At 40.0% G+C, this 21,572-nt stretch overlaps 1 protein-coding gene across 1 annotated transcript in view; it reads right to left on the minus strand.

The window, feature by feature from the left end:
* TCERG1L (transcription elongation regulator 1 like) overlaps nucleotides 1-21,572 on the minus strand; it is a 49,525-nt gene that overhangs the window by 14,833 nt on the left and 13,120 nt on the right. The window contains exons 3-4 of the mRNA XM_063133273.1: nucleotides 17,672-17,826; nucleotides 5,661-5,730 (exon numbers count right to left, since the gene is read on the minus strand). Coding sequence (XP_062989343.1) covers nucleotides 5,661-5,730; nucleotides 17,672-17,777 — 176 coding nt within the window. The 5' untranslated portion in view covers nucleotides 17,778-17,826. The remainder of the gene's footprint in view (nucleotides 1-5,660; nucleotides 5,731-17,671; nucleotides 17,827-21,572) is intronic.

Below are 21,572 nucleotides of genomic sequence, written 5' to 3' on the forward strand. Positions count from 1 at the left end.
TATCAGCCCATTCTTTTGAGGCATTAAAGTAGGGGTACCCAACCTCTGGTCTGGGGGATATATCTGGCCTTCCTGAGGTCCTTCTGTCTGCACCCAATGACCATCCCCCCTTCCCTTGTCTCTGCCTCCTGTCCCACAACCACTGATTGTTTAGTGGTTTCTTGGCTTTTGTACAACTCTGAACAATTGAGATACTTCTCCAAAGGCTTAGTTACTGGTAGTAAGTGCTTTAAACTAAACTATACTGGCATTTCTGATCCCACCTCTTCTGCCTTCGGTCTTGCCCACAATGCAATATCACCCCTAAGAGCTTGTCTGAAAAGGAATTTGGCTTCAGGCTGAAAGACACTCATCACTTCTGCATGATCAAGAACCCAAATCGCACAGGATTCCAGATTGCATGAAGGATTCTAAGCACACCCAGCCAAATCCACAAAGAATCTCCCTTCAGATCCTCTGCCAATGGATTGGGGGGGGGGATCGAGTTGGTTAAATCAAACCCATCTCCAATTAGGGCAGAATTAGTTCTCATCTTCCCATTGTGGGAAAAGTCTGAAGCTGTGCAGCTTATTTGCATGATATCCTATTTTGGGAGACTAGCAGGAAACATCTTCAGCTGATAAAACTTTGTAAATTTCACTGAAACACAAAGCTCAGTACAGATAAATAAGCAATGGCACGATCAAACATATCTTCACAAGGTATTTTCTACATAGGTGTGATAGGGCTTCAAAACCAGTGAAGTGATAAAGCATTATTATCTGTATTTACGAACAGATCCCTCCAAGGGATGAGCTGATACCTCTTTTACTCACTGTGCTGACAATATGCTTAGTTAGGCATGGATGAGGGGGAAGTTTCTAATCCTGGCATAAAACAGAAGGATTTGGCCTGAAGCTGGAGTTTAATTATCTAACTTATTATTTATTCTCTCCCAGGCATTTGGAGCAAGAACCCCCATCTCTTATTTCTTAAAAAGGGTAAAAAAATCTTTACACTTGTCTCTTTCCTAACTGGGAATGGATTGGCATTAGGGCAAAAAAGACGCGGACCTGCTGAACTTGCTAAACAAAAGTTCCATCCATCTGAGAGATCCATTTTTCATCTACGAAGTGCTAGATTTGTTTACAGGACTACTAAAATTGTCATATTGACAGCAGTGTAATAAATTAGTGCTATTGGGTTGATGGTATGCAAATTTGAAGGTCTGCTTCTTAAAACTTGTGGAATGTTAGCACACACACCCATCTCAACACTAAAGGAGCCCTAGAGTCCTCAAATGAAATGAATGTCCATTACGCTCAAGAGCTCGATGATTTACTGTTAACCTCCCTGCTTATTAAGGTCTGCAGGAGAGGGCCCATTGAGGACATTATTACCCATGAGGCCCCTTTGTCAGGCTTGTGTGAGAAGGCTCTCTCCTGTGTTGCTTCCAAACTATGGAATGTGCCTCCTCAAGAACTATGATTGACCCCCCACTTGGGATGCTGGAGAAATTCAAGATGGACTAAAATGAGTTTAGATTTCTAAGAATCCAACCTGGGAAATCTGCTGAGGACTGGCCTCCCCCAGGCCAAATGGAGTCCTCGGACTTTTTGATTTATTATTATTATTATTATTATTATTATTATTATTATTATTATTATTATTTAAAAAAAATCCCAAAATTTATTTGCAGCAAAATCTGCAAGTGTCTCCTGAGACATATGCCATCCTAGAAAATATATATGGGGGGAAATTGAATGGAATGGGAGACAATACCCTAAATGTTACATACTAACATAAATTGTTGTGAACTTTCTTATAGAATTGTTTAAATATTTTTCCACTTAACAGGAAAAAATATCTGACAGCGAATGGACGCTGGAAAGAATGACACCACACAATCCATGAAACCCAGACGGGGTGGATTTCCCTCCATGGGTGGAGGGGAGAATGCAAGAGTTCCCCACCCTTGAGGAAATTGTGCATTCCTCACTCCCCACCAATGGGGCCCTTAAGGGCCCGTTACTCAAGGTCCCCATTGGAGGGGGGACACATGATTTCCCCAAGGCTGGGGAAATTGTGTATTTCTACCGCCGCACTAATGGCACCTGCCATTAGCATGGAAGGGGAAAGTACATAGTTTCTCCAGCATTTGGGATATGTTTTTCCTCCCCCTCACATGCCAATGGGGGCCATTAATGCAGTCGGGGAAAGGGTGTGATCCTGGAAGTGCTTGGTGGCTTGCAAGCACTTTGCCACAGGTCTGGCCTTGCACCGGGCAAGTCTGCTTGGGTCCATGAGGGTTGGATGTGGGGGTGTCCACTACTCTTGTGGACCCAAGCAGATGCTTGTGACATCCTTAGTTTCTGAGCTGCATTTTGAACTGCTAGCTTTTTGTTATGCAAGTGGTGGGTCTGTTTGCATGACAGAATGAACAGGAATGCAGCAGCAGTACTGGATACTGCCCTAAATGTTTAACTGGTTTCAATAGACTTGCTTTTTCATTGTGTGAAGGATTTTTTGTTTTAAATTGTTGTACACAGCCTTGATGGCTTTTTAGCAAACAAGGTAGGATTTGAATCCATCTGCAAATGGACACCAGAACGAACAACACCACACAATCCATGAACACATGTGGAGTGGATTTCACAAAATCTGGACATCCCTAATTTTACTAATAAGTAATAAATAATACTCATTTGAATACCTCCAGAAGCACAAACCTATAAGGGGTATGGACTGAAAATTCCCCAGAATCATTCCTAACAAATCAGTTATTTAACTATATTGTGGTTCCTGTAAGATCTGTTTTAGAAAGTTTCATAAAAGTGATCTGATTTTCAGAGTCAGAAAGAATCCAAATAAGTGAAATCAACTAACTACATTTGCCCCAGATTAGAAACATTTAGTCATTGAACATAAATATGTTTTTATCCTCAAAAGATCCTAAATTGTCCAGTTGAAATGGAAAATGTTAAAACCAGCTTTCAGCTAATAAATTGCATTACCCAGTAAAGCAATATGAGTCCTAGCATATTATCTTGCCATCAATAATTGTATTACACAATTTCACTCTAAAATGGGTATTGCATGGTATTGGTAGCTCCAAAGGCATCAAATTGTCACTCTTCATATTATAATAGTGACTTGGATATTGTATTAGCCATTTTCATTCTCCCCAAATTATGCTATTCTGTAATTTGATCTATGAAACTTTCCGTCCAATTGCTGGTAACCACAAAGAGTTTTTACAGTCAGTCAACTGGATGAGAATCCAGACAGTCACTTTATCAACAATGGTAGCAGGACAAAGTCTCTTTTTTAGTATGGTTAATTAAAAATGATTCACAAATCAGATGGCTTGCGCATTTATACTTGCACCTAAAAGTATTATAAAATTTAAAAAAAACGAAGTAGGGAAAATTACACTGTATGCAAATTAAGTATGTAATTGCATGCACTTCAAATACAAATACGTGGGATTAGGCTGTACCAGTACTTTTTCTTACTTTGAACTATATTACTTTTCTTATCACTTCTCATTATCTATACATAAAAATAAATCAAAAAGGGTAATGTGAAAACAAGTTATAATCAAATATATGTAACAACAGGGAACTCCAAAAATGGTTTCAAACATAACACTGTTCAGACAACATGTTATGCCACGGGGGGTTAAGCATTTTGAGCTAAATATTTTGGTGCTTAGGTTGATAAATAAGAGACAAGACATGTACAGTTTGGATTTAAACAGGGCCACATTTATTTAAGATCAGCAAATGGGGGTGATATCCTATAGGGCAGCCAGTAAGGCCCGAAACAAGCCCATCTAAGTTGGGTGAGCCATTCATGGCCCGTGGGTTGGCGCTGCCACATTCTCCCTCCCCATGGGCCTACCCCTTGTGGGGTAGGGAGACCTTCCGGTGTCACCCCCGATGCAGGCTGCAGGGCTCTGAGTGGGTGAGAAGAGTTGGCCTCAAAGGTAAATCTTATCTTCCAGCTAGGCCGCTGGGCTCACAGCTGAGAGCCTCAGAACTTACCAATGACCATAACAGTGCCTGAATGCTCACCAATCCTAAATTGCACTCTGGAATGCCCTTACCTAGCTGCCTATAAACAAATGTGACCAAATTGAGAATCAACCAATCAACCTATTTAATACTCCCTAGCTGTCTTACAGTGTGGAGTAGGCAAAAAAACTCATGAGCAATTCAGAACATGAGTAAAAAATTCCTACTCAGCCCCTAATGGCAACCAGCAAGCTCACACTGCCTACAGGGAAGGAGGGAGCCGCGCAACAAAGAGGAGGCTGGGAGGGGTGAGCACACTTTTATATACAAATATAGACCCCTCCAAGCCTGGTGGCACCATGCAGTGCTCCGCCAATGGCTAGAGGGCACGTCTCCTCTCTTGCCCCTGCCCGCAAAGGCTTCCCCATACCCAGGCTGTGCCGGGCGTGACAGAAATGCAGTTATGGCACAGAGTGTCATGTGACCCATGACTCAGCATGTCATGTGAACCATTCCTAATCATAGTGGCTACATAACCACAGATTAAACATGCTCACTAACCATTTCCTGAAAAGGGGTTAGCAGCCTAACCATGGCTTAGCATGTTATCTTAACAGGCCCCAAACCATGGTTCATGCTAACCATAGTTAGGAACTCATGTCATGGTTTGAGCTTCCAGACATACAACAGGCAAACCTTGGTTTATGAGCCACCCGTCTGCTCTTGTTTTCCATCTGTTCAGCTTCAAAAGCTCACTCCCATTTCCATGGTGCAAGAAGTCCTATTCAGGAGTTCTGTACCTGAATACAGCAAATGCATGACATAAGGAGGCACTCCAGTCCTACCCCTCTCAATCATCACAGGTGTCACCCTCTACTTGTGGAGGAAGTCTCTCTAAAGAGGAAAGCCTCTTCAGTATTCTGGATCATATGGAGAGCCTCCATCGATACAGGAAACTCTCCTCTTCAGACAAGCACTCTCCACAAGCAGGGGGCAAAGAATGCAATGACTGAGAGAGCCAGGGTTGGAGCACTCCTTTTTGTTGCATGTTTGCCCTATTCAAGTACAGATCACCTGAACAGGGGTGGAGTATCTTAAGAGGGATCCATGCTTCTAACTGAAATTTGACAATATCCATGAATGTAGACATATAAACAAGCAAATGGCATTAGCCCAAACTATGGTTTGCAATCCAGTTTCAAACTATGGTTTCAGATCCTGGTTTGCCAGCCCCAAACAAATCATGGGGATTTGGCAGGCTCAGAATTAGATTTTTTAAAATAAACCATGGTTTAGCTGAAATGAATCCATAGCCATGTTCACATACAAGCCAGGATATATTTTGCCTAGTTGTAATTCATAAAAACATTCAAAACATATATATATATATATATATATATATATATATATATATATATATTTTCCATTTGAAACTATGGTTTATTGTTGTCTTATGACACCTGGATTACTTTAACTGGGATTTGTCATTACATCTGGACCCGAGATCTAGCTTGCTCCTGGTTTGTTTCGGCATCCTGCCCCAGCCATCTGCCAAGCAACAGAGGCACAAGGCAAGAGTGGCTAGAAAATAAAGCTGTTCACAGGCTAAAAAGGATGTTTTTGACAGCATTGGACTTTTTTTAAAAAAGTATTATCAAGACTTACTTGTTTCTCTTTGTTTTGGTACTGTTGTCATCATTTATATCCTCTGGATGAGAGCCATCATTTTTATCTGCTAAAAGGGAAAACATGTAGTTAGACAAATGACAAATTTGCCAGTAGGGTAGACCAATCAACTGTTTATTTAGCTTTTCTTTTCTCAGACCTAATTCAGTTTCTAAAGTATCCCCTTTTCTGGCCATTGGAAATGCCTTTAAAGGATTAACTGTCATTCATTTCATTTCACTGTTATTTTTTAAAATAACTTATTATACTACAGTTCTTGATAAGTTACATCATGCTGGCTGGGGATGATAGACGTTGTAGTTGCATGTATCTGCAAGTCACCAGGTTGGGAAAAGCAAGGTTAGAGTGTTTTAAATCAAATGTCAATTTTCTTTGATATGGCTTTTTAAAACAAATATTATTGCTCCACATGTGGATTTTAAAAAATGAAATAAAACAATAAAGATGATTTCATACTTATTTTATTACAGACACTCTGAAGGATTTGATAGAAGCGCTCTTCCATCAGCAGAGTTTTTTATGTTGGTATTTCACTCCTAAGTATCTGAACCATAAAGCTTTTTTGTCATTAAACCTGGCACTCTATGAAGTAATCATTAGCACAATCTAAACAGGATTATTGCCTATCAGGTTTATAGGGTACCCCAAAGAAGTGATCAGTTCCTGATTTGGCATGAATATTGTTTAATATTATATTGTTCTTCACAAGAAGAGTGATGTTATACACACACAGAGAGAAACTTAACCATACTCTGATTCAAAATTAACTAGTGACAAAATCTAGTTCAATTCAGTATGACTTCTGATGTCTAGTGTGATTTCAAAAAACAGTATGATTTCTCATTTTAAGGCAATCCTATACCCATTTATCTGGGAACATGGCCCATCAAACCCAATAGCACTTACTTCTGAGTAAACATGTATAGGATTGCATTTTCAGTCTCTTTTATTGGGAAAAATACTTCTATTTGCCCTCTATGTTATTTATTTTTAATATCAAATGACCTATGAAAAGAGATACACAAATAGAGTGTATAGGAGGTGAGAAGTTTAAAAGTAATCTCCCTGAACAAGGTGGGAGATAAAAATGGTCACCAAATACAAAATAGGGCAGGGCTCCTGCAACTTGAACTGTTGTGATGAAGAGGAAATTCCACCAGGTTCCCCATACATACAAATGACACCTGCTGAAATCCCCTTTTCTGTACTACTGTTAGCGATACAGGAGCCTTCTCTTTCTTTCCATATGGTCACACTACTCCTACACCCTTCCAAAAATAATAGTAATCCATGACATCAATTCCCTTTTGCCTGAACCTAAGCAGCTGTTTCTGTCATGGCCATTCCCTTTGACAGCCATTTGGAGAGCAGCTGATCATTAATTACAGTAGGGAGTCCCCAACCTTTTAGGTCAGTGGACACATTTGGAATTTTGAGAGCATGTTGTGGGCACAAAATGGCTACCATGGTGGTGGTGGTAGAGACTTGCCCAGTCACAAAATGGCTTCCATGACCAGTTATAATTGATTGATTGATTGCATTTCTATACCGCCCAATAGCCGAAGCTCTCTGGGTGGTTTATAAAACATTCATTTCCCAGAAGGAGACTAAAAATAATAATTTGCCCAAGAACCTAAGTGCAAGACAGAGGTGAGGTCTGAGCTTCAAAACACAAAACCACTCTTTTGAACCCTAATAAAGACAGTGTTGTAGGGCAGCACTTTGCTTTGTAACCTCCCATTTATTTATTTATAAATCTTAACAAATACAATCAAAATCAGGAGGAGCAGGGTGCCTGGCGGGCACCAAGAGAGTGTCTGTAGGCACCACAATGGAGGTCCCAGAATTACAATAAGGAAGAATAGAAATTATCAATGCATTAATTAGGAAGTAATTATTCTGCTGATAAACTTTCAACTTCAAAAGAAACTCCTAACCCTATACTGAATCTTTTTCTTTTTTTTTTAATAGTGCTTAGCAAAAGAGATTCAAAAAATTATCCTGGTTGCACAGGAAATAACACAGTGCCCCTCAACTATGTGCCTTCCATGTGTTTTGTCCAACTCCTAGCATTGGTCATGCTTACCTGGGCTTATGGAGGTCTAAAACAGTCCAAGAGCACCAGGTTTGGGGAAGGCTGCACTAGCACACACACAATCCTGTCTCTATAGAAGAACACTACTAGTTCTTTATTATATTTCACTTTAAACCACACTCGTTAGGCATCAAGGACACACAACAATCTGCTAAGATTTATCTGTGTTAAGTTGCTACAAGTTAGCAGGCATCTGAATTGAACATCTATAAAATCTTTATCACCGCATAGGCTTTTCAGACTGCTGACTAGAAAGAAAAATGCTGTCAGACACTTAAAAGTGGTTTGTCTTGGTTTGAGAACAGATAGCTTGGATAAAGACCATATGGAAAACAAGACATTTCAAAAGAATGCTCTTCAAAAGGCCCTTTCTGGATTTAAATAGAAAGCTAGAATCATCCACTTTCTGGATTTAAACAGAGCTAGAAAACACAGCTGCTGACAGCAATATAACAAATATATAAAGGTCACTGGCAGACTTTATTCAACAACAGAAAGTTTTATTCCATCTTGAAAAGGATATGAGAGGAATACATTTTTAAATTGGCCATAAACGTTCTAGTTATAGCCTAGGTTGACTTAGAGCCATTTATATTTCATAATGTTACAATTACTTATGGTTGATAAAAACGAAGTTAAGGATTATACAAAGTACAAAAACTGAATACAAAGTAAATGAATTAAAACTAACGCTATTCTCTCATAAGAACACATTATGAGAAAATAGTGTTAATTTTAATTCATTTACTTTGTATTCAGTTTTGTACGTTTTATAAAACTAACTTCATTTTTATCAACTGTTCATATCTGGTTAAGGCTAGCACTTTTGTGTTTGTATGTATCATTATATATGGTGAAATAAAACTAGTGCCAGGTTTTTGAGCGCACTAGCCCAGACACCCTTAATGGGCTCCATTCCCTTACTGGCCATGTTCAGAAGACACTTTAAACCATGGCTTTAACCATGGTGAATGAGGCTTTCTGGCTTAACCACAATGGTTAAAGCCGTGGTTTAAGGTGTCTTCTGAACACAGTCCGGCTTTCTGGCTTAACCACCATGTTTCAAGCTGTGGTTTAAGGTGTCTTCTGAATGGGGCCACTGAGGCTGTAGCTAGACCTAAGGTTTAACCTAGGATCATCCCGGGTTCATCCCTGCCTGAGCGCTGGATGCCCTGTGTGGCACTTAGATGAACAAGTTTGACCGCAGGACAATCCTGAGATAAACCTTAGGTCTAGCTACCGCCTGAGTCTATGTTCTCAGTGCTGTTCTCAGCAGCTGATATTGTTCCTCATATTCTTTCTCATCATTGCTTCCACTTTCTTGCTTGACAGGCGAAGAGCCAGTAAGGAAGTACGAGTGGCATCTACTGCTCCTCCTTCTCACCACCACTGTTAGCTGGACCAGAGTGGAAGTTTGGGGAACAAGCAGGTTGCAGTGGTGAAAAAGAGAAGCAACTCCAGGGGACTCTGGGCAGTGGGCCCCTGCTGTGGTATGCGTTTTTGACAGTTGCCCAACCGTGCCTACTCTTGACGCTGGCCCTGAGATAAACCATTAAAATTCATGGAGTTTACATAAAAGCATAACTGATCTAGAAGAATGAAGAAAGGGAGAAAAAAGTTAGGGTGAATCTTTAGCTTAGGATACTAGCCTATTTTAATTCCATAGTTTAGATCTAGATTTAGGTGTGTGTGACTAGGCAGGTGGAAGTGGACTTCCCCACTCATGGCAGTCCTGCCATCCTCCCCAAAATGCTACACAGATAGTCAAGGGGTGACTTGCTGAATGGGGTGACATGCAGTACAGGGTATCCCTGCAAGTCAGGTGGAGTGGAGCCCTTCTGTCAATGGAAGGTAGATTGTGGATCCATCCCATTATCTTGTTTTAACAATTATTTGGCATCTCAGCAATTCCAATGCCAAACAGGAATTTGTGAAGGAGGGAAACAACAGAGTATGTCACATCGGAGTTCTCCTATGTGAGCCACATTGAATGAATGGGAGCTATTGTACCTGAGAGCACTCAACACATTTGCAATCCATGGCATTTATATGCAAGTAAAAATGCTTCAGATGGAGTGTTAAGGCAAAAGGACAGTTTGATTATGAAAATAAATGCCCAAGGACCCTGATTTCCTCCCCACTATACTCCATCAATAGGTATTACACCCCTGTTAGTTTGTGGGGTTTTTTACACTCTCTTTTCTACTTTGTGTGTGTGCTTGTACTGTTAAACTCTCAGGTACCAATCACTCCGTCCAAACCCAATCAGCCTTTTAATCTGTTAGCAAGGGCTATTTCTCAGCAGCTGCCACCTGCCTGTCTTTAATTCTGTCAGGGAGATCAGCAGCCTTGGACACAAGAGTCCCGAAAATGAGCTCTTTTCAGAAAAGCATCTAAACAAGCAATCTCCGGCAGGCGCTTTCGTAAAACGCAGGTGCAATACCGATAATCCTCATTTGACAGCACTCTTATGAAACTAACTGCGTTATCATATTGGGGAATCAGATAAACTTGCATGGGGGGTGGAAATCACAAAAAGACAACATGTCTGAGGTAGGTGTTTTGCTATACTGGAGGGGTGAGGACACTTTTTTCCCCTCAAGGTGTAATTTGTGGGGGACCACATGCAAGCGGTGGGAAGAGCCAAAGGCCACAGCTAGACCTAAGGTTTATCCTGGGATCATCCAGGGTTCGCCCCTGCCTGAGCACTGGATCCCCTGTGTGTCACCTAGATGAACAGGTCTGACCCCTGGACGATCCAGGGATAAACCTTAGGTCTAGCTATGGCCTTGGTCTACTACAGTTGTTGATGCTTTATCCAATTTCTTTTTTCACATTACAATGAAATATGATAATAACATACACTTGTACCTATTGTTTTGCTGGGATGAGAAGGCACTTCTGAAGTCATCATTTGCTAACTGGAACATGCAAAACTGCTATAATAACATTAATACAATGTAACTCATCTTGCAACTTCCTGATGATGGAAGCCAAGCTAAACTATAATGGGTTGGTGTGAGCTCAGCCTTAAAAATATCTTGGCTGGAGAAATTTTTATAAATCTGAAACATGCTCAACATCATACCCTAGTATTTTCTATTATTTAGTTTGAAATATTTGCCTCCTATTGGTTTCATAGATGGAGGCCACAGCTAAACCTAAGGTTTATCCTGGGATCATCCAGGGTTCGCCCCTGCCTGAGCACTGGATCCCCTGTGTGTCACCTAGATGAACAGGTTTGACCCCTGGACGATCCAGGGATAAACCTTAGGTCTAGCTATGGCCTTAGTCAGCAAGTGGGGCCAGAGTCAAATGATAATTTTTCTCTTTTTTCCTCAACATCCAGAAGGCTGGTGGGGGTGGGGGTGGGGGTAGATTGTTCTTCCCAGAGTTATGGGCTGATTGCTTGCAGCAAAAGGCTTTTGAAATTAGGAATAAGGCTACAGCTTGCCCACTCTTGCTTTACTCCATGGAAAAGGTCTAGGTACTGATCAAAGCTCAAAAACTACATGAGTTCCAAAGTCTTTTGGTTCAAACCATTTCACGAAGTCCCTGGTAGCCATGGCGGCATGGCCATTCGGTCTTCCAATTCTGGATCAGCCCCCTGTTGCTATTGAGCCAATGTGGAGCGTGCACGTCTACCTCCGTACTATCTAATCTATTTAGTTCATTTCATATTTAACTCATTCTTGGATGTTTTTGTGTGGTTTTATGAGAATTCAATCTATTTGATGCTAAATTTATTTAACACACTCTTGGGTGGTGATATGCTGGTTGCTTTTGTTGAGTAGCTAAAATAATTGATTGTGTATAATGTTTGTGTTGTATAACACTATAACAGTATGTTGTTGTTGTTTTCATTAAAAAATAAATATAAATAAATCCTCCATAATTTGGAAAGTGTGTCCACCTAACCCTTGTGACATAAATCAGTAATATCATAGAAAGACAGGCCTTTTGAAAAGTCAGTCATGGGAGATTATGCTAATACGAACCATTAGTTAGTCCAGTCAGGACAAGAGAGAGTTTCCACTTGAGTCTGCTGAGGGCAATCTAATCAGGAATAAAGAAATTCCCTGAGAGCATACAAGGGTGAGTAGGCAGCAGTCAAGTAGGCTGGAAAACAGGAAATCCCCAGTTTTCTGGTGAATCTATTTGTTCACCTTGTTCATTATTCCCTACCCTAAGGGCTTGTCTACACCTAAAGGCTTTCCAGGCCTAGGTGTGTGTGTAAGATCTTGGGCTTTCCAGCTTCCGCAATCCTCCCCCAGTGTCCATATGCTAGCATGACGTCCTGGAAGGAAAGAGGGACATCTGGCACGGCGTGTGTTTTTTTTGGAAGAAAGAGTCAGCTGTGCAATTGCACAGCCCCGATCCTCCGAAAAAGTAAGTAAAAAAACCTCCCACAACTTCAAACAAAAGTGCCGGCAGCCATCCTGGTGATGGTGAAATTGCTCCCCCCACCCCTGATGGGCATGAAGTCACCCTGTGCAGCCCCATGCCCATTTAGACCCAGGAGCACTGGCCACACCAGCCACAGTCCTCAGGGTTGTCTCAAGACTGTGGGAAAACCAGAAATCCCCGGTTTCAATTATCCCGGGAAAACTCTCTGGTCGTCTTCAGTTGACCCCAGCATCCCCTGTGCATCATTTGGATGCACAGGGATGGCCTAGAGATGACCCTGGGATAAATGGATGGTGTGGACATGCCCGAAGTGGCTGTGGGTCTCCAGGGTCTCAACTACAGGTCTTTCCCATCATTTGCCACCTGATTCCTTTAACTAGAAACAAAAGGAAATGCATTTAAGGCATTCTGCATACAAAGCACATGTTCTACAATTGAACTATAGCCCCTCTCCTCCACAGGAAAATTTTGTGTGTGTGTGTGTGTGTGTGTGTGTGTGTGTGTGTGTGTGTGTGTGTGTGAAAACCCACATATTTTTGAGCAACAAACAATGACATTTGTATTTTGATTGCTTTTCTGGCACATTTTAAAAATGGATTCCAGGAATATTACGTTAGTATAGTCACATTCATCGTGTATCATTTATTTTATGAAGATGCTCTTTAGGACATGTTTGGATGGAACATTACAGGGTGCTCAATTGAATTCCAAGGCCTTTGCTAGATCAGCCTATATCCTGGACTGATGATATCTGGGATCGCCCCTGTGCATCCAGATGACGCACAGGGGATCCCGAGCTCAGGCAGGGATCAACCTTGCCTGGCCCCAGGATATAGCCTACCCCTTTGGGCCTGCTTTTTCCCGCGGTCTCAGGCTGAGCCTGAAACAACGAGTGTGTGGCCCGTTTTTGTGGCTTTTCCCAGCTCCGCGCAATTACTTGTGCGGAGCCGGGAGCTGCGCATGGGGCACAGTGCTCCCCAGGAGCGCTGTGCCCATTGAAGGCAGGGTGAGGGGAGCGGGGAAAGCCAATTTGTTCCTTTTTTAAAAAAAGGTGGACGTGACGGGTCTCTCCTTGAGCTCGTCGTGCCTGACGTGTAGACTAGGGCGACATCCCGCGATACTTGCATCGCGGGCTCTCCCCTCCTCCATCACGGACTTTCCGGTAGGTCTAGCAAAGGCCTATATCTTCATAATCATCCCCTCTATTTCTAATGTTCAGGCACTGAATTCATTGCTTATGTAGCCAAAATGGCATCGACCATTAAGCAGGTTTGGGGAATTTCCAAGGTTCCAACAACAGTGAAAATCTGTATATTAAAAATCCTAAGAGGAGGGACCCAAAACAGTGTTAAGAGAACTGAGCATGTTCATTCGCCACAGAATGATGAATGGGCATGGGGAGGGGGGGATTTTGTTGTGGGTTTTGCTTGTTCTTTTACTAGTCATTAACGTCTCATTACAGAAGAAATAGAACCTGAGATGTATTGTTCAGAAAAGCCTAATGTGCATTCATTAAATGAGATGAAGGCACCTTCATGAATATCAGTGAACATGAATTCTAATGGAAATGTGAAATATTTTTAATTATTCAATTTTCATTCATGCATGAGTTCCAAATACATTTGATTTTATGATGGAGGAGATGCATTCACCTATAATGCCCTGATAACTACACTTGGTAAAAAAGAATAGTCTACCCTCTAATATATATATATATATATATATATATATATATATATATATATATAATGAAAGTTCAAAGAATATCAGCCAATTCAGTTCATCATTGATCTTTTAAACTGGGGATGTGAGGAGGATTATTTTTGATCCTAGAACTGAATTGGCCCCAGGCCAGGATGTTAGGTGCCGTATGTTAGCAGTTTGCACTCCCCATACGCATTTTCACACACATACACACACTTCCCAGATCCCCCTTCTCAGTCAATCCATGCATTTTCTCACATTCACTCTAAGCTGAAGATTTCATTTTTCTTGGTCTGTTTTTCGCTAACCAGGGGTTAAGTCGATAAGTAGGCATTTAAATTTATCCACCTCAAGTTACTTTTTGTGTGTGTGTGTGTATTTCCTTAGTTTATATTTTTAAATCCATTTTGAAGATTTTATAGTGCTGCAGTTTTCCATTAGCCCTCTCCTGAACACACTTTCCCTTCCCCTCTTTATACTCGGCCTTCTTATTCCCCCTTCTATTTGGCTGCTTATTCTGGTACCCTACTATATTTTGGCTTTTATGTCTTTTCTGTTATTGGGTGGATTAGGTTGGGGAAGGAGTATGGCTTATTTGACCTATTGTGTAGTATTTAATTGCTTCACTTTCTAATAAGGACATGGTCTGAAGCTATGAACCAAACTGGCACATTATGCAAACCGTGTAGATGAGGGTTCACTTTTCCTTTACTCTAGTGTAAGTGCGCACAGCCTCAGCTTCGGGCCACTTCAACACCATTTAAAACCTCTTCTCCACCATTTGCTTTCGAAAATTCTCCCACTGATACCAAATGATACAATTTTTCTTTTGTTAACATGCTCCTCCTGGGGGCACACATAGGGATTTCAGGAAGAAAATGGTAGAAGAGGGAAGGTTTAAGCCTCCCTCCTGGTACATTGTGGTCCCAATCTGTATCAAGACACTTACACCAGAATAAAGAAACAGCTAACTTTCAGCTGTATACCACACGATTTGCGTAACAAGTAGTTTGGCTCTATATGATATATCAATCTTATGTAGGCTTATGTAAGCTTTGTCAGTGGCTGGATAGGAGACCTCCTGAGAATCACATGTACATCCCTTTGAATTTTATGATGAAAGAAAGGTGGGATATAACGTATTAAATATTTCTATATATTTACACACAGACATACATACAAACAATATTCATAATATATGTTTTTCCTGTTCTGGGCTTACAAGTAGTCATCTGAGCTACCATCAGTGATGTTACCATGCATGTTGACTAGGGATATATGAGAATTTTGTTTATGTTCACAATTCATGGAAACATGTTCCAGCAGAGAGCATGTTCTCTGAAAATGTCCAGAAATTTCCAAATTTACATTAGCTTTTAAAAAATGCATATTTTTTTAAAAAAACTTTGTATTTTTAAAAGTGCTTTACTCTACAGGCCAGGGGAGTGCTGTTTTTGTTCACTTTTTAAAAATGCACATTCTTCCCATTCAAAATTTGCCTTTTCACTGTTCAAATGAAACAAAATAAGAGCACAATCAAACTCTGGAAACAAGGCGAACTGAGCTCCAAGGTGGTATTCAGAGAATCTCAGCCATCACCTATCCCTACTGTTGAATCCTAAGGAGGGAATTACACTACCTGCACAATCTGAGACCCACCAAGCTCAACAAAGCCCCAATGGAATCCTGAAGGCCCCCAAAGTTCAATCTGGGGCATCTCCAGGAAAGCGCTGGAAAAAGTCCTGACCCTGCTGCCAGTCAATGTAGACCAAGGATGGGAAAATATATGACCCTTGGGATATTGTTGGACTGCAGGTCCCACCAGCCCTAGCCAGCATAGCCAATGTTGAGGGATGGCAGGAGTTTCAGTCCAACAACATCTGGAGGGCCACACATTTCCCATCCCTGGTGGTACATAATCCTGACCCTGTTTAGACAACACACTAAGCCACAGTAGTTAAGCACTTTGACATAAACATTCTGGCATAGTGTGTCATATATAAACCATGACTGTATTAGATTGTAAGCCTATGCGGCAGGGCCTTGCTATTTATTGTTTTACTCTGTACAGCACCATGTACATTGATGGTGCTATATAAATAAATAAATAAATAAATAATAATAATAATAATAATAATAATAAACCGCCCAGAGAGCCCTGGCTATGGGAGCGGTATATAAATGCAATAAATAAATAAATAAAATAAATAAATGACTTAGTGTATCATGTGAACCATTCCTAACCATGGTGACTACATAACCACCCTTTTAACACACTCACTAACAATTTGCTGCAAAAGGTTTAGCAGCCTACTCATGGCTTAGTGTGTTGTCTGAACAAGGAAACTGAGTTGGAAGAATCATTGGTCTGAAGCATCCTATTCTCAATAAAACACTTTTCCTGCTACTTGAAACTGCAAAGAGTTATCATTGGAGCACCTGGCAGGTGACACATAGATGGTGGGGTGTGTTTGGCGATATATAAGCTTTACAGGCTGCCTGCATAGCTGAAATAAGCTGTGAAAGGAAGTTAGATCTTGGTGGGACTATACAGGGATGCTGAAAAAGGAAAGTAAATATATTGGAGGACATTTCCTTCCTCACTGAAGATAAGCAAGTACTGTTACTTCTCATTCATATATATATATATATATATATATATATATATATATATTCTGACAGGTTAAAATATATCTGAGCACAGCAGCTAGAATCCTTCCTTAGTGCCAAGGATGTCTGTAAGAAAGAAGTCACCAGTGTCTGAAGACTGACTAACAATGCCATATATGGATGGAAGTCCTTACATTTCTGCCAAATCTTCCATCATTCCAGTGAGATGGATCTTTGAGATTTGTTTCCTGCAGCTGGGTTAAATAATAATTTATTATAGGACAGCTCCCCTGGGCAGCACGGTCAATAAGGCATTTGGATAAAATAAGCTACACCAAGGCATTTTGAATAGGAGCAAGTGAAATATGACTACACGAAAGGCAAAAGACAAACTATCAATGCATGTTTCAGTTAACAACTCTAATACCATTTTGGCAGATGTATATCCAACTGAAATCCATTCAGCCGTTTCCCACTTCAACTTGTTTAGGATCAGGTTGTAAAAACTTATAAATATACACATAAATAGAACTCTTGGCCCTCTGATAGTTCTAATATTATTGATAGTTGATTGATTTACAAGAAAATCTCCATACTCCCTTTCAGCTCCCAAGTTAATTTGAAATATATATATATATATATATATATATATATATATATATATATGAACACAATGCACTTAAACATAATTTTAAAAATCCAGAATAAGAACAACATGGAGGATTAAAATATAAAAACCTGGTGGATAAATACATCTTAACTTAATTTAAATGATCTTCTCCTGGGAAAGAGTTCCAGAACTGGAGCTCTGCCAATGAGAAGGCCTTATCTTACTATCTCTCATACCTCTCTTGACAGTGGAACACAGAGTAAGGCCTCTGAAGATTATTGTAATTGACAGCTTGGCTGGTTTATGAGGGAGCAGCAGGTTTCCCTTCAGGTTTTCCCAAGCCATTAAGACTTTATAGGTAATAATTTGCTCCTTGTATATTACTTAGACCTTTTAGTTTTAATCCAATTGATCAAGAGAGCATTCAATTATCAGAAGTTGAACAAACACAACACCGACGTTCCATGTACTGTCATTTAAAATTTTACTTCGCATTATTAACGACCAGCTTTTTCACACATCATTTAAATTTAAATAGACAAAAATAATCACAGCATTAGTTACTTGCTGAAGTTTCCAGTTTGCGTTTATGAGGTGGGTCTTCAATGATTCTGTTAATATCACCACGGTTCTTTAGATCCACAGGTTTCTCCCATACTGACAACTGCATTGTAGGGTTGAAGAAGAAGACTCGGTCATCTCCAGTCCAGACTATACACCTATTTTAACCAATAAACTAGGCTTAGAGAATCTCAAATAGAGTAGGGGGCATAAAGACACTGTTTGCATTGATAACTTACTACTCTCCAACTCAATGTCAATTTCACTCATAGGTTACTGGTTCACATCTGCATTTGTACATGGCTACATTTCATTTAAAAAAAAATCCAGAAGATGAATCATGGATCTGCCATTTAATGCACAGTTAGGACCTTAAGCAAAGTTTCATGTACCCAATAATGTCTTTCATACTGACATGCCAGGCAATAATAGGCTGTGACTTTGCAAGGGCTGACTCCCCAGCAGAACCACTAAAATACATTTCATTGCCCCCAAACAAATTGTTTCATGATCCCTGAAAGAAAATGCCATTCACAATTAGGTTGCATCGACCATAATGGTTGGAATAATAAATACTGAGAGCAAGTGTAATGCAAGAAGTTAAAGAAAGGTGGAAAATACCAACAGAAAATAAAACATTCTCTTTTTTCCTTTTTTAAAGACCTTGGTTCATTTCAAAATTGATTCAGGCAGTGAGTTTCCAGTGGTTTTATATGAGCCAAACATCTCATTATCACCACCATTATCAGCCAGATAGGATCAATCCAAGGCACAGGATGGCCCCAGATGTCAACTCGTAGCTGCTTTGAGCAAGACAGACAACATTGCCATGATACAAACAGGCCTCACTCATTATATTAATTTCCCTGAAATTTACAAATTAGGATTGCATGCCATACCTGTAATTGAAATGTCAGTGTCATCACTGCATTAATGTCATTTTTAATACTGAAATTCCTTGAAGACATTCAGCTATAATTCTAATAATTTATCATTTCACAATGATAGTCATTCCGACAAATAGCATTTCATTTTAACACAATCCTTGTCTCTAGGAAACTATATTTAAAAGAAAAAACAAGGCCTGAAAATCTCAGACTCACACTGCTGGAGAAAAACGTGTGTCTTTCCATTGCAGGATGAGAAAAGGGGTATTCACAAACACCCACACCCACACCCATAAATTCACCAAACCTGTGAGGGAGGAGGGAGGTCACAAATGCTAGCCACACCTCCAGCAATTGTACATTCATCATCAGTGAGAAAAGACCACAAATTCGTGTAAATGCATGTGCATAAGAGCATTTTTTAAAGTGTGTTGGAGCCATCAATATGTGTTTAGGGGCCCTTCATACAGATCCCAAATGTGCATCCACTGGTGTGCATGTTAGCAATTAGAGCCAAATCCTAGCAGGGTGCATGATGTTTGGGGAAGGGCTGGGAGGCACAGTCCAACAGACCCTTAACAACTGTTTCTCCTTCTCAGTAGTGGAACCCAGTCTTTGGAATGCTCTCCTACATGTGGTTTGAGAGACGGAAACTGTGGCAAGCTTGAAATGCTTCTTGTAGATATATCTATTTATTCAGGCTTTCACTGGTTTGTAATCAGCTATGGCACTGCTCTGTTCTACTGTTGTTCTTGTTACATTTTAAAATTATGTTGGGTTTTTTTATTGGTTATGTGTACTTTTGCATTATACGTACTTTTGATGTAAACCACTTAGAGATTTTAGGATATCAAACAGTGTAGAAGTGGTAATTAAGGATGTCAGAGGAATATGGTTTGGTGCTCAAGCTAGGCAACTTTTTGCCAACTCACACCCACCCTGGCTCCTGGATACCAGAGCTTGCCTGACTCTGGAAGTGCCAAGTCAGGCAAGCAAATGTGAGGCACCATTTTGAGCAAAAACTCTGGTAAGTTATTGACGTAAATTGCCATTTATGCACAATGGTGTACAAAAATGCTCTAAAATGGTCCCAGAGTGCAGGACACACAATAATTGGCTCATGTTACAGGAAGCCAGATTCCAGCTGGACATCAGTAGAAACTTCCTGACTATTAGAGCAGTACGACAATGGAACCAGTTACCTAGGGAGGTTGTGGGCTTTCCCACACTAGAGGCCTTCAAGAGGCAGCTGGACAGCCATCTGTCAGGGATGCTTTAAGGTGGATTCCTGCACTGAGCAGGAGGTTGGACTTGATGGCCTTATAGGCCCCTTCCAACTACAATTCTAATTAATTAATGAATTAACTAACTAACTAAAATGGAAGCTCATGGGAATTGGGATGCCATGTGCTGCTTGCCAGGCAGCTGCGGACCATCCCAAACAGGTTTGGGTCAAGTAGTCAGTGGGAGTCTTGCGAGCAGTGTGTGAGGCATCCCTAGTATAAATAAATAATAACTAAATAAATGTGTGGAGCTCCCCCATATGTTCTGTAGTACTAATAAATGAAGGAGTATTTCTGGATTAGAGGACATATGAGTACTGATTTAAGCAGAATTTTTCTGTATCTCATAGACTAAGGTCCAAGGAAAGCACCATATAAGCAATATGTGATGCATTATATACATGCTCAGAATAAAGCCTTCACTGCATGTGGAACTGAAATTAATCTAAAATCTAATTGCAATGTTTAAACCAAGTGTGAATATTGAATTTCAAAATCCAATTTTTTATTTTCTACAATAGAATTTAGATAAAATTAATTTTGGGATTAAAAATAAAAGACAATTCCTGACATTTGAAATTTGTTATATGAGGATATATGAACATTAATATGTTTGCACAAAATGTTATTTTGATACCAATCATAAATACTCTACATGGGACATTCAAAGCCTACATTCTTCTATATTTGATTAGTCTCAGGGAAAGGTAGGTGTATCACTATATAAACGTGTAAGAACAAGATACAAGGAGATTAAGCAAATTAGTTATCACACAATAAATTATGGGTAACTAAATTACAACAAAATGTCAATTCCAAAATAGCTGGAAAGAAATCTACTGGGCAATTTTATAATATGTTATCTCTTCATCAACAACTTCTCTGTCATTTGAATTAAAGTTATGGAGAAGAAAGGGAGCACCTTGTTACAATATATTAGTATTATTATTCATTAATAAAAAAAAACCTTATTAATACTCTAGACATCCACATTCTTCCATAATTATTTCATGAAAACATTATATATATATACTTTTGTTTCAGAGGTATTGTTCTTAGTTCTACCACCAACACTGTAAGGGTGCAATCTTGTGCATGTTTAGAAAGAAAAAAAGTCATCCAGCCTCCAGCATTTCCCATCCAGCATGACTGTCTGGGATATGCTGAGAGTTGTAGGACTTTTTTCTGCCTAAACATGCATAGAATTGTACCATTAATCACCTCAGGAACTGTAAGTGCATCATTGACCATGTTTTTTGTCTCACAGTAGATCACAGTGAAGTTGATAGAGAGCTTAAGGAGCAAGAAGCCAAACTACTATAAATATCACAGCCATGGAAGCATGCACATAAAGGAGCCAGCATTTGATGCAAGAGCCAGGAAATAAATCAGTATTTAATTGATGCAACAAAAGATTAAATTGTCTGTCTTAGCTAAAATTAATATCTAGATTAAATGAAGCAGATAGACTCAAACCTGCTATACATGTAGGGTGATACCAGTGAATACACAAGTACTGCTGTTATTAGCACCAGTAGCAACCAAGGGTGCAAAATGGTGATAATGGCTTTCCATGGATTTCCCCTTCTGTTCTTTAAGAATTTTGTGAGCCTTTTCTCCCACACCATTTTACTGTCCCCACCCTGACCCTCACCCTCCATCAGTTGCTATTAGCCTTGCAAGAGGGTAAGCTGGACACCGCTACAGATTTTTTGCCAATGCCCCATCCAAAGG

Source organism: Elgaria multicarinata, chromosome 8, assembly GCF_023053635.1.
Source record: "Elgaria multicarinata webbii isolate HBS135686 ecotype San Diego chromosome 8, rElgMul1.1.pri, whole genome shotgun sequence".
NCBI classification, from domain to species: domain Eukaryota; kingdom Metazoa; phylum Chordata; class Lepidosauria; order Squamata; family Anguidae; genus Elgaria; species Elgaria multicarinata.